Source organism: Podarcis bocagei, assembly GCF_964188305.1.
Source record: "Podarcis bocagei genome assembly, chromosome: 14".
NCBI classification, from domain to species: domain Eukaryota; kingdom Metazoa; phylum Chordata; class Lepidosauria; order Squamata; family Lacertidae; genus Podarcis; species Podarcis bocagei.
Window position 1 is genome coordinate 28,970,616 of NC_138139.1, and position 18,027 is coordinate 28,988,642.

General features: G+C 47.7%; 1 protein-coding gene across 8 annotated transcripts in view; it reads right to left on the reverse strand.

The window, feature by feature from the left end:
* Positions 1-18,027, reverse strand: part of TLE3 (TLE family member 3, transcriptional corepressor) — a 48,883-nt gene that overhangs the window by 17,116 nt on the left and 13,740 nt on the right. For 2 of the 8 annotated variants that reach the window (XM_081171125.1, XM_081171122.1), the window contains exons 5-8: positions 11,859-11,921; positions 10,281-10,355; positions 2,107-2,308; positions 977-993 (exon numbers count right to left, since the gene is read on the reverse strand). In XM_081171125.1, coding sequence (XP_081027251.1) covers positions 977-993; positions 2,107-2,308; positions 10,281-10,355; positions 11,859-11,921 — 357 coding nt within the window. Of the gene's footprint in view, positions 1-976; positions 994-2,106; positions 2,312-10,250; positions 10,356-11,858; positions 11,922-18,027 lie in introns of all 8 variants that reach the window. The other 6 variants (XM_081171124.1, XM_081171121.1, XM_081171123.1 and 3 more) reach the window with 3 other exon arrangements.

The window sequence follows — 18,027 nt, forward strand, 5'->3', positions numbered from 1 at the left end:
CTTGGGCCACTTTGTTCCTGCTCTCCTCACAGCCTCTCTTTCAACACAGAAAGAGTAAGCAGAGCCCTCATAACTGTAGCTGGAAGCTGAGCCCCACCAAGGACCATTAATGTCCAGATGGATGGCGACGAGGGAGCAGGGCGGGGGGCCGCCGTCCTCGAGAAGCTTAGTTAACTGCCTGACCTTCCACGTCCCTGCCTCACACAACGTAATCACCCAAGTCCTTCCCAAAAGATTAGATGACCCAAGATAATGGAACAGCTACCAGGAATGAAATTGCTTCCTAATTGCTGAGGGGGCTTCTCGCTTCACTCTCCCCCCCCCCCAATCCCCCAGGTCATCAGCTCAGACTGAACCGCTCTTGTTGGCAACGGTTGAGACAATCTCAACAACAGCCAAATGGTTAGAAAAAAAAGTAGAGAAGTCACCCTAATTCAGTGGTTTCCCCTCCAGGGAATCCCACCACTATGGGCAACCTTTGCCAAACTGGTGCCCTCCAAGTATTATGGACCACAGCTCCCTCCAGTAGGGATCTCGGGTGCTGGGGGTGATAGAAGCTGGGTCCATAACACCTAGAGGAAACCAAGTTGGCAAAAGCGGATGCCAACCAAGCTGAATCCAATGATCTCAAGACCATCCAAGTGGCAGGGAAAGTCTAAGCAGAGTGGAATCCAAGGAAAACAGTGGCAGAACCAAAGCTCAGGGGTACAGCAGCTGCCTCGCATGCAGAAGGCGTGAAGTTCAATGTTCAACGGTGTCTCCGGATAAGGCTGAAAATGTCCCCTGCCTGAATCCCAGGACAGCCTGGCACAGATATTCCTGACTCTGGAATGGAGAAATGTTTTTCTGGGGAGTTGAAGTTTCTAAAACGTGACTTTTGATGGAAGGAGAGCCCGAGCCCAAGGAATGGCAAAACTCATCAAGCGTTCAATACAAAGATGGTGTGATGTCCAGAGGGGAAGGAAAGGGGACTTACTGCGCTGGCGTCCCGATCTTCCAGGAATGAAGGCCGAGTTGGCACGGAGGTCAGAGGCAGCCGAGTTGAAAGGGAGCACGAAAAGAAGTGGGTGGGGAAGGCAGGGGGAAAAGAGAGAAAGTCTTAAAATAGAACATCAACCCAACTGTTCCTTTGCACGTAGCGATCTCTGGTCTGGCTTGATAAAAAACCCCGCTGGCCTTTTCATCTTTGTTCTCTGGAAGGAATCTTGGCCCAGACGGCAGCAACCCCCTCGCTCCTTTTATTTTATTTTTTGGCAAACAATTACTGGGCCAAACAAGCAGCACCACACAAGGGGGGAAAATGGAACAGACATACAAAGAGGGAAAAGGGCAACTAAAAAATAAATAACTGCAAAATGGTTTGTTGACACGTTTCTTTCCAAATCTGGAGGAAGAAACCCATTTCCTTCCCATGTTGGTCCTTAGACAGAGAGATTTCTCCGGCAACTAACTAGGCGGCTGTTTTCTGTCAAGGGAAGAAGGCTGGAAAAGCTGTTTTGCTGGTGGAAGAGATCCACAGATCCTTTTTTGGGGGGTAGGAATTTCACTAGTCTGGGAATGGATTGAGACATGGGTGGAGAACTTCAGTCACAGAGTGGCCCTCAGTGTATTTCTATCTGGCCCCTGGTCACGCTTTTCCTAGGCCCTGTCCTGTCCCCTCCCTTAAGCGCATTTTCCTGCCTCAAGAGGATGGAGCTGTGGGCATGTAGAAACATCTGCCTTTTGTTTGGTTGGGCCAAGGGCACAAAAAGAGCCCCACCCATTACTCTGCCCTCTCTTGCCTCTGGCTGCCTGTGAGAAGATGCTGCCCCTAAAGAGTCCCTCCCCCTGGATTAATACAAAAACATTTTGGGGAAACCTACATTAATGCCACCCCCCTGCGTTTCCCAGACTGCATATGCCCACACAATACATTTAAAGTACAGAATTCTGGGGAAAAGGGTGCTGGGAACCGTAGCTCTGTAAGGGTTAAACTACAGTTCCCAGGATTCTTTTTGGGGGGAAGCCATGTGCTTTGAATGGATGGTGCATACTTCCTGAATGGAAATTACATCCACAACCCACTTTAGAAGCAGGGGTTCAGAGGCCCGCCTGCCCTTTCCTCACCTCGGTGGTCCAGGTCGTGGTGGTTCTTCTCATCTTTCACTGTCAGGTGGGCTTGGCTCCCCAGCGCCCCGAGAGCCAGGAGCCCCGAGCTGCTCCCTGTGACCGGTGGGATCCCAGGTGGCGGCAGGCCCGAGGGGTGGGGCGGGAGCTGCACAGGGGGGCCGTGGGCCGCATGGGAGAGGTGCTGGGCCTGGAGCTGCTGCTGCTGCAATAAAGCCAATGGTAAGAAGCGTTGCGACGAGACCTGGCGCATCGCTCTCACAAAAACCAAATCAAATCCAGATGGTCAAATTACACTGACAAAAAGGAAGGAAGTAAAACTTGAGCTTGAAAGGAAGGTGGCTGCAAGGCTGGGAAAAGGTTAGTACTTCAAGCCTTCATGCAGGAAAAAAATAAATACAAAGTTGTAAAAAGTTGCTTATGTACTTTTCGGCACCACACCCATAATTCTAGATACAACTGAGTTTACATTGTGTGTGTTTTTTAAAGGCGAAACAGTATAAAGGTTATGCACTTTGATACGTGCTAAGGATAAGCATTTATTGCCTTGAGTTTTACTGACAGTGCTTGAAAGCTCTGCAATCTGGAATTCTGAGATTTGAATGGCAAACCTGGGCCAGGTTTATTTTTGGCTTTAGGCCTGGGAATCAAACCTAAAATGAAACATTAAGCAAGTGAAAGTGCAGGCTGCAGAGAAGGGAGGGGGGAGGAGAGAGAAAGACAGAGAGAGAGAGACTTTCAACAAGAACTGCAAACCAATCAAAAGAAGAAGAAAATGAAGGCAAGATTAGGAACATAAGAGGAGACTGCTGGATCACTCAAGTGGCTCATCCAGTCCAGTTTTCCCTTCTCATGGTGGCCGACCAAATGCCTGTGGGAAACCCTCAAGCAGACCCCTCTCCCCTCCTGTGGCTTCCAGCAACTGGTAGTCAGAAGCACAGCATAGCCACTGGTTTTTGTTTTGTTGCCAGCAACCTTGAAAGGATTTAGCATCCTGAAAGGCAGGGTGATGGTGATGGTGGTGGTGGTAATAACATGGTATGCAAACTTTCCCAATCCTAGCCAAGGCCAAAACAGCACCGATAGCATTTGCCTTCCTGCCAGAGCATTGGAAAACCTGAAGCTTGCGCCTGTCCTTAGTTAATGATCCCCTCCTTTCCTCTAGGAGAGTCTTTGTCAACTTGCTGCCTACCTCCAGGTGTTTTTCCACTGCTACTCCCATCAAACCCAGCCAGGCACTGGGGGAACAGGCCATGCTCAATGCCAGGTAATTAACCACACTCACTTGGGGCTCACAATCAGGGTGGCAAAAAAGGGGAGCACTTTGCAGTGTTTCAGTGTGTGTTAGCAGGAGTGTGGGGGTGGGAAACTACTTCCATTTTTAAAAATGAAGGGGTGATAGCTCCCCTCCATTAGTTGCACATAACAGTGTGGTCTTGTGTGGCATTATTTATCAGTATGCATTTAATATTAATTTACTTATGGACAGATTAATTGGGGGGTTGGGTTTCTTAACTGTAGTACTATTAAACTTACTCTCTCTCTCTTTTAGGAATCCAATCTTACTTATTTCACAAAATTTAATACAGCACTGGATTGCAAAAAAATAAAACCCTCAAAGTGGTTTGCAAAAAAAGATAAACAGTGTTATCAATAAAAGGAATCAACAACCATAATTTAAGATACCCAAAAGATTAAAATAACAACAAACTAAAAACAGATTAAAACTCGCATCAACTTTCTCAACATCTGGGTAGGCTTGCCTTTAAAAAAAATGGTTTTAGGAGGTGCCCAAAACAGTACAGTGAAGGTGTTTGCCTGATATCAGTATCTTGTGTGTTTGGCAAACCTGCACAAGTTGAAACAAACAACATGAGCAAAAGTGTGATACGCGCACATGCATTTTCACTGGAGCTTTTTAATCAGAGGTTGGCTGGCCATCTGCCAGGGATTCTTTAGGTGTGATTCCTGCACTGCAGGGGGTTGGACTAGATGGCCCTCGGGGGTCCCTTTGAACTCTTACGGTTTTTCAAAAATAGAAACAAACCAAGGAATAAGTGTGCAAGTGACCTCATGACGGCTGCCTGAAGCTAGGAACCTCTTGGTGTCCTGTCCCCTCTGCCTCCCAAGTTCATCTCAGCGGATTACACAAGATCACTTAACAGGGATCAGTTACCTCTATAGCACAACACAGGCTCACCGGCAGGGCAAAGGGGAGAGGGAGAGGGATGTGTGTTAAAGAGAATGTGCCAGATCCCTTTCATTTGCTATGGGTCAAGGTGGGGTTCCTGGGAGCAAGGAGGTTAAATGATGCAGGGCAAGTTGAAAGCCTGGAAATTCTCCCTCCCTCTCAGTTTTGCCCCCATCTGGGTGGAAGGCTGACTTGCAAGTTCGTAAAGCCAACTTGGGTGGTGGGTGGGGAGCACTTATCTCAATATACCGGTGATACAAAAGGATGCCGTAAGTTCAGTGCGCAGGGAAGAATTTCTGTTAGGATATGAGAGGTTACGGCCACCATATAAGGATGTCTGGGCAGATGAATATCTTGGTATGTAGAGTGGTTTTAATTGGATTATGTACATCCTGCTTCATGGCTTTGTTAACCGATTTAATGGTTCACCACTTGCATTAAATTTAGTCAAGTCTTCTAATCATTTCCAGAGCTACAAAGTGAATCCAGGGCTCGGCTTCAGAGGCTTGAAGCAAGGCAGGGGTGGGGAGGGACAGAAAGTCAACCGCTTTGAGGTTTCTCTATAATCAAGTGGTGTATAAATTTTATGAAACACACAGCAAACAAACAAATAAATGATTGTGCCCTGGGTGCACAAGGCGACTGGGCAAGGCGGAGGAGGGGGAGAGCCAAACACGTGGTCATGTTGCGCATTACTCTGATGCTTCAGCCTTATTTGTTCTTTCTTCCAAAAAGGTGCAACGCTGGACGCAGAGCCTGCACTTTCCTTATAGCTCTGAGTGCAGTGCAGGGACTGGCAAGGAGACACAGCACCCGCCTCTATCGTTCTCCCTTGGCTTGTCCCTTCCAGAGACATGGAAGTTGGGGGATCCATCTTTTCTTGGGTGCTGCAAGAGACACATTCTCAGACTGATGCACCAGACAGGCCTCCATAGGAGATGTACTGCAAGCTAAGTGGCAGAACATGTGCCTGGCACGCAGAAGGCCCCAGGTTCAATCCCCGACGGCATCACCAAGAAGGACTGGGAGAGTCTCCCTGAGAGTCGTGGCCAGTCAGGGTGCAGACAACACTAAGCCAGATGGACCAAGGACCTGACTTGTTACGTGGCAGCTCCCAGTGTCCTCAAGAGAGTGCTGCTTCAGTCTGCAACAAGGGATAGGAGATAATCCAGGAAGTCTCTCTTGAGGCTCCAAAAAGGCTCAAGGCATTTCAAGTGTTATAGTTAAGAACCTAAAAAGAGCCTACAGGATCAGGCATATGGCCCATCTGATCAAGCATCTTCTTCTCACTGTGGCCAACCTGATGCCTGGAGGAAACCAGCAAGCAGGATTTGACCACAAGAGCCCTCTCCCCTCCTGTGGTTTCCAGAAACTGGTATTCAGAAGCATTGCTTCCTCCAACTGTGGCAGCAGAGCAGAGCCATCATGGGTAGTAGGTCTGTCTGAATAAAAATGTCTTTAGCAGGCACCAAAAAGAGTACAGTGAAAGCACCTGCCGGATATCAATAAACAGGGAATAAGCATAAATCACTCCATGTATGAGATAAGCCAACAAGTGCAATGTCAGCCAAGACAATTGCTATGTTAATGGACCAAGCCTAGCTATAGGTGATAAAGGCATGTCAGCTCATGTGTCTTGTGCTGTGTGTCAAGGTCAGTCTTGAGAAGTGAGTTCGAGTCTGTACAATGTCTACAATTGTTGCAGCAACAGAAATACTTAATGTTCTGTATCTGCAAAGACTACAAGCTATATGTATTTATCAACGTCCAGAACTGTGTTACTGAAGCCTTATCTTCTGCAGCAATAAACTATTTTGGACTTTAAGCTGCCTCTGTGGACAACTGCCATTACGTAAGATTCCCAACAGTTAAGGGCTTTATAATATAATAACAACACCCTGAACTTGGACGGTAGCAAATTGGCAACCAAGACAGATCTCTGAGCAGAAGTATAATATGCTGACAAGGCCCCCACTCCTGTCAGCCATACATATATTTGAAATTTTGCCTTCTCCTCTCTCTCTTATTCTCACCACCACCTCAATCTCCTGGGTAAGAGTCGTTTCTTGGTTGGTCCTCAGTAAATGTGAAAGCAAGCTACATTTCCACCTAAGCCAAGCGCAACCTTGTCAGCCTTCTGAGTCAGAGAGAGAGATCCACAGGAGCACAATAATTCCTGCTTTGGAGAAATCTGTCAGGTGGGCCATTATCCGCTCTCAGAGCTGAGAGAGGCTTGCACTCCATTTCATCCAGGAAGCAATTACCTGCTGGAGGAGGGCGGGGGTGGGGTGGGGGGTTCAGAGGCCTCAACTGTTTACCTAAATGGAATTCCAATATCTGCCTCTGGCTGCGGTGACCTGCCTTGCAGCCTTTGAAAAGAGGAGCCCATTCAGGCACAGAGCAGTCTCCCCCACCCTGACCCCCATTTCACACTATTCCCCCACACCAAGCAGCAAAGCCCCCCCAAAACAGCGTTCATACCATCCATTTAAAGCACTATGATGTCCCTTCAAACACTCACGGCTTCCCCCCAAATAATTATGGGAGATGTAGTTCATTAATGGTGCTGAGAGTTGTTAGGAGACCCCATTCCCTCCACAGAGCTATTAATTGTCAAAGAACAGTAGCCCTGTGAGAAGCATTGGTGTCTCCTAACAATACTCAGCACCCTTAATGAACTACAACTCCCAGGATTTGGGGGGAGGAAATGTTCCACAAACATGGGGATACCACTGAGAAGGGCCGTTCCATTCTTTCATCACCACCCTTCGGGTATCTCAAGTGTGGCACCCTGAGAACGGTCTCAAATTAAGACGTTGAGATCCAGGAAAGCTCATGCAGTCAAAGATCTATAAAAGCAGAGCTATTTTTCTAGAAAAAGAGGTGCTGGAACTCACTATAAATGCCTCCCTTTTTCGTTTATAATGGTAATGGTGCCCACCTGAGAGGTGCCCGTTCCGGCAAGTTCCGGCTGAAAAAACAACAATGTGGCTAAGGTATGAGGGTACTGGACCCTCTTAAGACTTCACAGGTGTAAGAACAATCTGGAGGCCAGTACACTCAGGACATAACTGGCAACGTATGTTTGGACTTTCTGGCCACCGTCGAGAATCTGGCTGCCAACAAGCACAAGCAGCTGTTTCCAAACAGTCTTCAAGGGCAGCCCAGCATTTAACACTTTGCAGTAATCTAACCTAGACCTGACAGGCCTCTCCGTATGGAGAGGTCTCAAGGTACTTGGAGACTAGGGCAGTTGTGCCAACTGCAAGGCACCCGGAGGGGTAGCGAAGTGGGCCCCACCCACCACGAACGAACAAGGCCCATTCAAAGTGTTTCCATATGTCATCACATTCCTTTGTCTGCAATGAATGGGGAAAGCTTTGATCTGCACATTAAAGTTCCTCCGCTCCAAAATACAGTCGTCGTCCCCCCCCCCCACCAAAGGAGTCCTTTGCAGAGCAAAACAGTCTTGTCACTGTTGCAAGCAGTCTATTTCCATGAGCCATTATAACCATGAAGGAAAAAGAGAGACACACACAGAGAGAAAATATGCCTAGGAAACAAGGAATTTGTTAAGGGGCAGAGGGATTTTTGGGGGGGTGAATCTGGTGTCATAGCAAGGCTGCTTTTTGACCCAAGGGTTCATCTACCTTCATTTTTTACAAGCAAACATGAGAGAAAACAAACATGTAGAATTCCAAATATTACCATTCACAATCAGAAGTTCTACAGCAGAAAAACAAACAGGAAAGAGTTCCAGGTCGTGTCATGTTAGCAACATCAACAGGAACAAGAAGTTAAGTAACTAAAACATCCATTATTGAGGGAGGGACTCAGGTGAACAAAGGCAAGGCCCTGGCTTCCCTGTGACATAAACCCAAGGAGATTCTTCTTGCCCTGACTCTGCATCATTGGCAGCCAACACGGGACTCTATTTTGAACCACAACTCTCAGCAGATGGGGATGATGGGAGCTGCAGCCCAGCAACACCTGGAGGGACAAAGTGTTAGCCACACCTGTGCTGCCTCAATGCATTTGGGAGGCTGTTTACCAAAGAACCAGGAATCAGCAGGTGTTTTGAGTCAGCAAATAAAACCCAGTTAAATAGAGCCTGTAAGATCTGCAGCACCTCCTGGAGCAAGGCAAGGCAACGGAAACACCAAACTGCCCCAGTTCAACATCACACATTGCACTACAACGGCGAAACAGAGACAGAACAGACCTCAGCGAAGCCAGGAGAAGGGCTAGCAATTGATGACCATTTTTTAAATATGTGTGTGTGTGTGTAACACAAAGGAGAATGAACTCCAAGATTCTTCAGGAACGTTTTGAAGCAAAGCTTCCCATATTGCATCCTGCAGGATCTGCTGAGGAGCAAATAAAAAGGTAAAGGGACCCCTGACCATTAGGTCCAGTCGTGACCGACTCTAGGGCTGCGGCATTCATCTCGCTTTATTGGCCGGGGGAGCAAATACTCTGGGCTTAATTTCATAGTCTAGTTCTAGATTTGCCAGGCATGCAAGGAAGGTCATCTTGCAAAGAATGTATATTTTTTTAAAAACAAAATTCACAGAGGGATTTAAGTAAGGAAATAATGCATTAAATATATATATATTAGTGAATGCTTTTCACATTCCATTAATGCCCACAGTTACTCCCTGAGGGGCAGGTCCCTGTTGGCACCATTTTGCATTAAGCCAGCCAGCCCATCTACGTCTCAGCAGGTTTTCCCAACTGGGCCATGTTAAATTTGGCTGTAATTCCTGCACTGCAGTGGGTTGTGGAGGGGGGGGGGCGGTGTCAAATTTTGGCCTCGCTTTCCCCACCCCTTGTGGGACAAGGCAGTGTGCAGCCAGCAGATTCCATGTCAAAGCACTCTAGAGACCCAAGTGGTATGAAAAGTTGGACCGCCCTGGTGTAGATGGTGTTGAGCTACATTGGCCTTATACACTGTATAAGGCACCTGCCTCTTACAATTTATCTGCACATTGGAGGTGAAGTAGCAGTCATTTGGGGGCAGTCATTGGCTCAGATTGACGCCATGGGAGAGCTTTGCTGGAGGCCCAGCTCTATTGGGCATCTTCTGCCCTTGAACTGCACCAGCAGGTCATTCTAGGAAGAAGTGTTCAGAAATTGGAGATTTCATTTTCCTCTTTCCTCCCTGTCCCCTTTCCCTTGAATGCCGTGTCTTTTTTGGATTGTAAGTCTGTGCAGGCAGGGGCTGCCTTGTTTGGGTCGATTGTATGTATGCCCCTCTGGGAGCCTTTTTGGCTGAAGAGCAGGATACAGATGCTCTGAAAGCAGTGGTTCTCAAAGGGGGCAGTATTGCCCTCCCGGGGGCAGTGGGATTGCTTGGGGGGCACTAGGAGGCAAGGGGGCGGCAGAACAACTATTGGACTTTAAAAGCTGGCATCACTGGATCATGTTCATCAATTTCATTGAATTAATTCAACTAAATAGTTTTAACTGGCTTTTGAATCAATGCACAATTGTCACTGTTTTAACCCGATTGCGTTATTGTCTTCCTTAGTGGGCTGTGCAAACTGCTATTCTGAATAATACTTTTTATAGGGCAGGGGATGAGTTTATGGAACCGATAGTGGCCCAAAAAATGTTTTGGGAAATAAAGTACAGGGTCATTCTTCAGGCTGCTCAAGAGCCCAGCAGCCAACAAACTGGGGGGGGGGGGGCACATTATAATTAAAACCATGTGTGGGCAAGAAACAAGACAGAAGCTCTTTCTGCCCCGGCTGCTGGGAGAAATTTAAACCAGGCATTTGGTCTCCAGCCCTCTGGAGACACAGCAGCAACATGGGCCTAGCAGAGAGGCTGCTTTTAGCTCAGGGCAGCGGCAGTGTTGTTTGCAAACGCAGCCCTTCTCTGAAGCCACGGCAGGGAGGCCAAGGCTGTCTCTGTTTACGGTAAATGATAGGAATAAAGGGGTAATACACACGGTGAGAGGCAGATTGGGAACTCCACGTACCCCGATGATGGCGTTCAGCTCCGTCATCGTGACCTGCTTGGCACGCTCAACAGCCTGAGCCACTTGCTGTTGGTGCTGCGGGGACAGAGAGAGAGAAAGTACTGAGGCATCCTGCATCCAAGGAAAATGCCGACAATCGAAAGGTACACCGGTTTGGCTTTAAAGTGGTACCTCTACTTACGAACACGATCCGTTTCAGGGTGCCATTTGCACCCCGAAAAGTCTGTAAGTAGAGTGCCGCTACTGTGCGTGCACAAAGTGCACAGATTGCCTGTGGCGAACCCGGAAGTAAACACTTCCCGGTTTGCCACATTCGTAACCTGAAAAGCCGCAACGTGAAGCAAACGTAACATGAAGTATGACTGTATTTCATTTATAGCTCAGCTTTTCCTCCAAGGAGCTCAAGGTGGTGTACACGGGTCTCCTTTGTCTTATTTAACCCCCACAACAACCCTGCAAGGTAGATTAGGCTCGGAGAGGCTGGGACTGCCCCCCCCAGGTCACATCCAATGAGCTTCATGGCAGAGTGCAAGGGGTGGAGATTTACCCTGGACCCTCCCAGCTCCTAGTCTGACACTCCCCACCAAGGGAATTCTGGGAACTACCAAGTCTGTGGGGCACCCCAGAGAATTCTGATAGCAAATTATCAGCATCACCCCAACGTCACGCTGCTAAGAACCCCCTGTGCAAGGAAGTCATGGCGATTAAAGCCAGATTTGCGGAGTGGATGTGTCCCGAAGGACTCACAAAAACAGAGGGGAAGCGATGTACTCAAGAGATCAGAAGCTGCTTCTTAAGAACTTGGTCGTACATCAGTATTTCCTGTCTTCTGGTACGTTTCTCTAAGGAAAGGGGGCTGGGAAGTCTTTTCAGGCTGAAGGCCACATTCCCTCTTAGAAAACTCTGAGGGTTATATGCCAAACACCCTCCCAGCCATTAGATTTTTCGGGGATTAGAAAAAAGCATTTCATCGTTTCAAGCCTAATTAGGGTTAGGGCAAGAGGCTGCGATTGCCCTCCAAAAGTCACACTCAGTGAGCTTCATGGCCAAGTGGGAAGTCTGAATCCTCGTCTCCCCATGTTCTAGTCCTCATGTAATCCCTACAACAACCCCAAGAGGTAGGTTAGGCTGAGAGAGGCAGTGGTTGATCCAAAGTCACCCAGTGAGTTTCATGGCCAATTGGGGGATTTGAACCCTGCTCTCTCCCCAGATCTTAGGCCGACACTCTAACAGCCACACCACACTGGCTCTCAAAACTGGCTGCTAACACTGCTTTGTGGACAAGTCTCAGAGACGCAAGTCCATCCTCTGGGTAACTTGCAGGAAGCATTTATTGGCTAAGAAAGAAGTAGCTCAGGATGGTACTGAAGCAAAATGGTGGGTCAACAATTATCCCACACTTGACCAAATTAAGTGGTGATTCTTCTGCATATCCATCGACCCATCACTGCATCAGTCCAGCCCTCCTGTCTGCAACCAGGTCTTTAAAATGAGAAAGAGCATTTGGTCTCAGCCCTGCAGGGCTCCTCTGCAGGTTTGGCTTACTTCTCCCCCAGCAAAACCCCTTGGCATCCTTACCTCTTGTGACAGAAAAGGCATGATCTGGGCTAGAATGGTGTTCAGCCTTTTAGCGATCTCCGTCTAGAAAGAAGATAGGAAAGAGAGAGTGAGTCAATTTACTGTTACAGGTAGGTAGCCGTGTTGGTCTGCCATAGTCAAAATAAAAAAATTCCTTCCAGTAGCACCTTAAAGACCAACTAAGTTAGTTCTTGGTATGAGCTTTCGTGTGCATGCACACTTCTTCAGATACACTGAAACAGAAGTTGCCAGATCCTTCTATATAGTGAGCTATCTGCCAATCTCCCATTCCCACCACCCTTCTGAGTAATACCCCTCCCCACCTTCTCACTATATAGAAGGATCTGGCAACTTCTGTTTCAGTGTATCTGAAGAAGTGTGCATGCACACGAAAGCTCATACCAAGAACTAACTTAGTTGGTCTTTAAGGTGCTACTGGAAGGAGTCCATTTACTGTCATTCACACACCATATTACAGGTGTGTGTGGCGTGTGGTTGGATTTTTTTTTGGGGGGGGGGTAAGGGGAGGAGTCATGATCCAGGGTTTAGAAGCAGCTGTAACAAAAGCTTTGCAACCCCCAGAACAGCATGCCCACATCCTTATCTGAGATTCCTGCATTGCAGGGGGTTGGACTAGATGACCCTTGGGAGTCACTTCCAACTCGACATTTAAATGATCCTATAATTAGTCAAGTTTCCAGTAACCCAAGGCCGAATGAAAAAGAGGTCTTTGGCTCAGCTGCTGTGCAGCAACTACAGATTCCATATGCACGTTTGTAACAGCAGCACTATGACTACATTTAAACCATACATTTAAAGCACTATGATACTATTTTAAATCGTCAAGGCTTCCCCTAGAGAATGCTGGGAGCTGTAGTTTTTTAAGGGTGCCCCCCTATTCCCCTCCCAAAGCTACAATTCCCAGAGTTCCCTGTGAAGGACTGATTGTTAAATCACTCAGGGGACTGTAGTCCCCTGAATCTCCTAACACCCATCAGCATACTTAACTACAGTTCCCATGATTCTTTGGGGAGAGCCAAAATTGGTATCACAGTGCTTTATGTTCCAGGCCTATTGCAGTATCCTGCAATACTGTAGTTGGGTGGGGCAGGGTGAACAGGGCACAAGCACACATCAAGTTTCTAATCCTCATGAACCCATAGGTGAGCTTGGAAGTACACAGAGAGCATCTGGTGAAACTTCAGGACTCGGACATCCTTCACTGCTATCAACAGCAAATACGTGCAAAATATACAAGAGCACTTCTTTATTTCAGGAGGTATGCAAGGATACGTAGTACCGGCACCTCTTTTTTTGTTGTTAAGAAGTATGGCACTTCCTATAACCACTTCATGGTGAGTAAAGTAAAGGTAAAGGGACCCCTGACCATTAGGTCCAGTTGTGACCGACTTTGGGGTTGCGTGCTCATCTCGCTTTATTGGCCGAGGGAGCTGCCGTACAGCTTCCGGGTCATGTGGCCAGCAGGACTAAGCCGCTTCTGGCGAACCAGAGCACCACACGGAAACACTGTTTACCTTCCCGCCGGAGCAGTACCTATTTATCTACTTGCACTTTGCCATGCTTTTGAACTGTTAGGTTGGCAGGAGCAGGGACCGAGCAACGGGAGCTCACCCCGTTGCAGGGATTTGAACTGCCGACCTTCCGATCGGCAAGTCCTAGGCTCTGTGGTTTAACCCACAGTGCCACCCGCGTCCCTTCATGGTGAGTACCGGTACCTATTTTTCAGGGGGGGGGCAGGAAGCATTGTACAAGCATGTCCATTTCATTCAGGATGTAAAACCCAGGTTTTCCTAGCACAGAGGAAGCCTCTGTATAAGGAAGGGTTAATAAAAGACAAGCACTCCTGGACCAGGGCAGCTGTTAAAACAGTTCTGGGTTCCAAGGCAAACAAAATCTGATCACTGGCCAAGGAATCCACAAACAAGGCTAACAATGGAGGCTGGTCAAAAGCACACATTGGAATGGGATCAAATGATCCAAAATTCCTTTTCATAAGTCAGAGTAGCTTGTTATCAATAAAGCATTTAATTTTTAAAAATGATTTAACAACTCAAGACACATCTCCTGAAAGCCAAAAGGTCCTCTGTTCTTACAAGCTGCTGATTTTCCAGTGAAGGCTATCCAAACAATATCTCTTCTCCTCTGGACAGGAAAAGCTACAGCGAGCATGATGAATGTAGCAGAAACTATTTCTCTTCTAATGGGCTTTGAAAACTGTAGAGGAAGCCTCTGATTCCTGCATTCTACTATTCTTCCCCTTTCACAGAACATCAGCTGCAGGAAACATTTATATGCAAAGTTTTAACGCTAGTTAGTTAATAATTGCTGCTCCCAGGATCAAAGGAGGGGGCACTATTTCCCCCCTCCCCCATAATATTTATATACCACTTGATTGTAGAAAACCTCTAAGTGGTTTACAAAAAGAATAAAACAACAATCTTGTTACTAAGAACAACACACACACACCCCAAATTTACAAACAAGCAATTAACTAAAAACACATCAGCATTCTGCATAAAAAAGAATTGTTTTTAGCAGGTGCTGAAAATAGTACAGGAAAGATGCCCCCCCCCCGCCTGATGTCAACAGGCAGTGAGTTCCAAAGTGTACGGTGCTGCCTACACTTCCAAATGCGGAATGGGTGTTATGTAACACCTGTAACAGCGCCAGTTCTGCTGACTGAGGAGGTCGCGAGAGCATATATGGAGTAAGGGAGATTAGGCGGCCTGTTGGCAGGAGAATAATCCTCTCTCTTCCAGTGTCATGGCAGCAAAGGGTTAACCAACAATGGAGTGAACAGCAGATAAACAGGAGCATTCCATCGAAATTTGATCTGCCATCTCCTCCTGCCCCCAATTAAAAAGTTCAGCTAGGAAGCAGCTCTGCATCTGCAATTTCCGGAAACCCCCTTTCAAAAGCTTTTCTATTCTTTATTTCTTTGTCGGGGGGGGGGGGTGGCTGAAATTTAAAGAGCTACGACCATACTGCTTTTAAAAGAGCATCCTGGAACAGATATCAGAACCAAATAGTAACCAACCAGCCTTTCCCCACTCCCCACCCCAAGAACAGGCAATCAAAAGGGAACAGCATCCTGGTTTGCCCAGAAAGAGAACCCTTTGCCCCAGTGGCACAAACCCCCATGCGCACACCCCTCACCCTAAAGAGAGGCTCACGGGCAAAAGAAACAGGGGCTGCTCACTCCAGAAACCACTGCCAGCAAGACACTCTGAAGACAGCCTCTGCCAACCTGGTGCCTTCTAGATGTTTTTGACTAAAAGGTAAAAGTTAAAGGACCCCTGGACAGTTAAGTCCAGTCAAAGGCGACTATGGGGTTGCGGCGCTCATCTCGCTTTCAGGCCGAAGGAGCCGGCGTTTGCCCACAGACAGCTTTCTGGGTCATGTGGCCAGCATGACTAAACCGCTTCTGGCACATGGAGGATTGTGATGAGTGCCAGAGCGCATGGAAAAATGCCGTTTACCTTCCCACCGCAGTGGTACCTATTTATCTACTTGCACTTTGACATGCTTTCAAACTGCTAGGTTGGCAGGAGCTGGGTCAGAGCAACGGGAGCTCACCCCGTCATGGGGATTTGAACTGCCGACCTTCCAGCAGGCAATCCCAAGAGGCCCAGTGGTTTAGACCACAGCGCCACCCGCGCTACCAATGCCTCTTAGCCACGATGGCTATGTTCTCCCTCCACCCTTGGAGGTATTCTGGGAATCGCAAGTGGGGAGAATTGCTCTTGCACTCAGGTCCTGTTTTGGGACTTTCATTTGGGGCATCTTGTTGGCCACTGAGAACAGGATGCTGGACCAGATGGGTGTGCTGGTCTGATCCAGTTGGTTCTTACATTCCTATGGACAACAGCGCTAGGACTGATGAGAGCTGAAGTCCAAAATGTCTGGAGGGCACCTGGTTGGCAAAGGCAGCCTTAAATACACAGTGGTTTTATTGTGGTGGAGGATTCCACAGGTTAGAGGACATCCAGCCAATCAGGGCTGGAGAAAATTCTAGGAGGATTAAGACAAGACTTGCTATATCCTCTCAGCAGCCTTAGAGTCACAGAATTGTAGAATTGGAAGGGACCCTGAACGCAGGAACCACACCTTGACCGCTACTCTGGCTGGAAATTCCTCATGCTAAATTTTGACACCAAATGTATTCCCTTCGCTCTGCTCCTCCCTTCAAGTCCCTCAAGGCAGCCCACAAGGATACGGAAGCCATTTAAAATCAACAAGCAGGCCACGGAAACTCACAAAATTAAAAGTTATCATTAGAGGCAGCCTAAAAACTAAACACTGAGGTACTCTGGGGTTCCAGACAGGACACAGATGGCCCTTTTGTCACAAAGCCTGAGTTGTAAATATTTCTGCCGTTGGCAAGGATTTCAGAAGCAAACTTTTGTTAGGGGTGTGTGTGTGTGGCAAGGGGGGTGAGTAGAAACCTCCAAGTTTTGCGTTCCAAAACATGGCCTCACATCAAAGCTACACCTTCCCGTTTAACATCCAATTCAATAGTCCGTTTAAAAATATTTGTTCACTTTAGTTAAGTTTGACAAATGAAAAATTTAAAACTCACTTGTCCCTGGGTAAGGCTGAATGAAGGCCTGCCAGGAGAGAGGCGGGGGTCTTGGAAAATGCACCTTCCTCATAAATTCACCCCATTCATCACAGCATCTCAGCCCCCTCGCCCCTCCCCACCAACCAACCTTAATTCATCACCCTCCCGTTTCCACAGCAACCCTAACCCCTCATTCCCCACTAGGACATTATGCAAATAGCTCCTTTGCCTGACCGCAGCTCTCTGCAAAAATCACAATGCCTGTGCCAAGGCAGGTCACATTCTGCTGAGTGCAGGAGCCGCCAATCACCGTTGGCTCCACAAATTAACACTGGATAAAAGCCACACTTGGGAGAGGAATGGGCAGCTGCAGGTGCAGGCAGAGACACTGTCAAGTGAGTGATGGTGAACAAAGGCAACTTCAGCCCACTTAGGAAAAACAGATTCCATCAAGTGCAGTGAGTCCAGGAGCCAGGACCATAATTCTTGCCATATGCACAGAATGCTTACAAATGCAATTTTTGACCAGGTCTGTGACATATCCCAAGAGATGGCAAGGAGGTGATTTAGATAAAGTCAGTGCCAAGCAGGTGGGGTCATGACCCACTGAAAGGCAATTGAAAGCCTGTGTGGTGTTGGTTATAGTGTCAGACTAGGACCTGAGAGATCAGGGTTCAAATCCCCACTTGGCCATTATGTAGTTCAGTGAGTAACCTTGGGCCAGTCACTCAGCCTAACCTATCTCACAGGGACTAGAACCTGAGGAGACCAGGGTTCGAATCTCCACTTGGCCATGAAGATCACCCTCTTCGTGCTGAGAGATGACACAGGAAAAGTCAATTTTTAAAGAAGGAACCTCTTTTTAAAAATATTTTTATACCAACTAAAGAAAGAACCTCTCAAAGCTTTAACAGTTATCTCACCTCAAGACTAAAGAACAAACTCGCTTTCTCTTCTGCCAAACATGAGGCCAAACTCACCAGGGAAGAACATTTGGGGGGGACAATCACAGCACTCAAAAGCAAGACTAGCTGCCTGCTGACTTAAGTCCATCTTGAAGGAACACGACCCTGAAAATCTCCCAAAGAAATGGATTCCCCAGCCTCCCTGAGTTGTTGTCAACTGACCAGATGCCCACCAACTCCACCCTATGTCCAAATCTTTGACTCTTCATGCCTGCCACCCAAGCCTATTGCCCCTTCTGCTACCTGTGATCTACACAGACTCGCCACCCTCCCTATCAGGGGGTAGACAAATGTGGTGCCCGCGAGGGGCGATGGGAGCAGGAGGACAAGACAGGCAGAGGGCACCCACTTGGCTGGCCCACAGTCCAGCAAGCTGGGAAAAGGGAAACCCAAATGGTCGAGGGGAGGAGCGACTATGCAAAAGAGGTTGCACTGTTTGGGGGTTTTTAGAGAAAAGTAGAGCAAGAAGTGACATGTTGGAATATTCAGGACAGATAAATGGAAATCCTTCTTCACCCAGCGCATAGCTAAACTATGGAACTTGGGGGGCTTTAAAAGAGGGTGAGACAAGTCCATGGAGAAAGGCTATCATTGGCTACTAAGTACGATGGCTGTGCTCTGC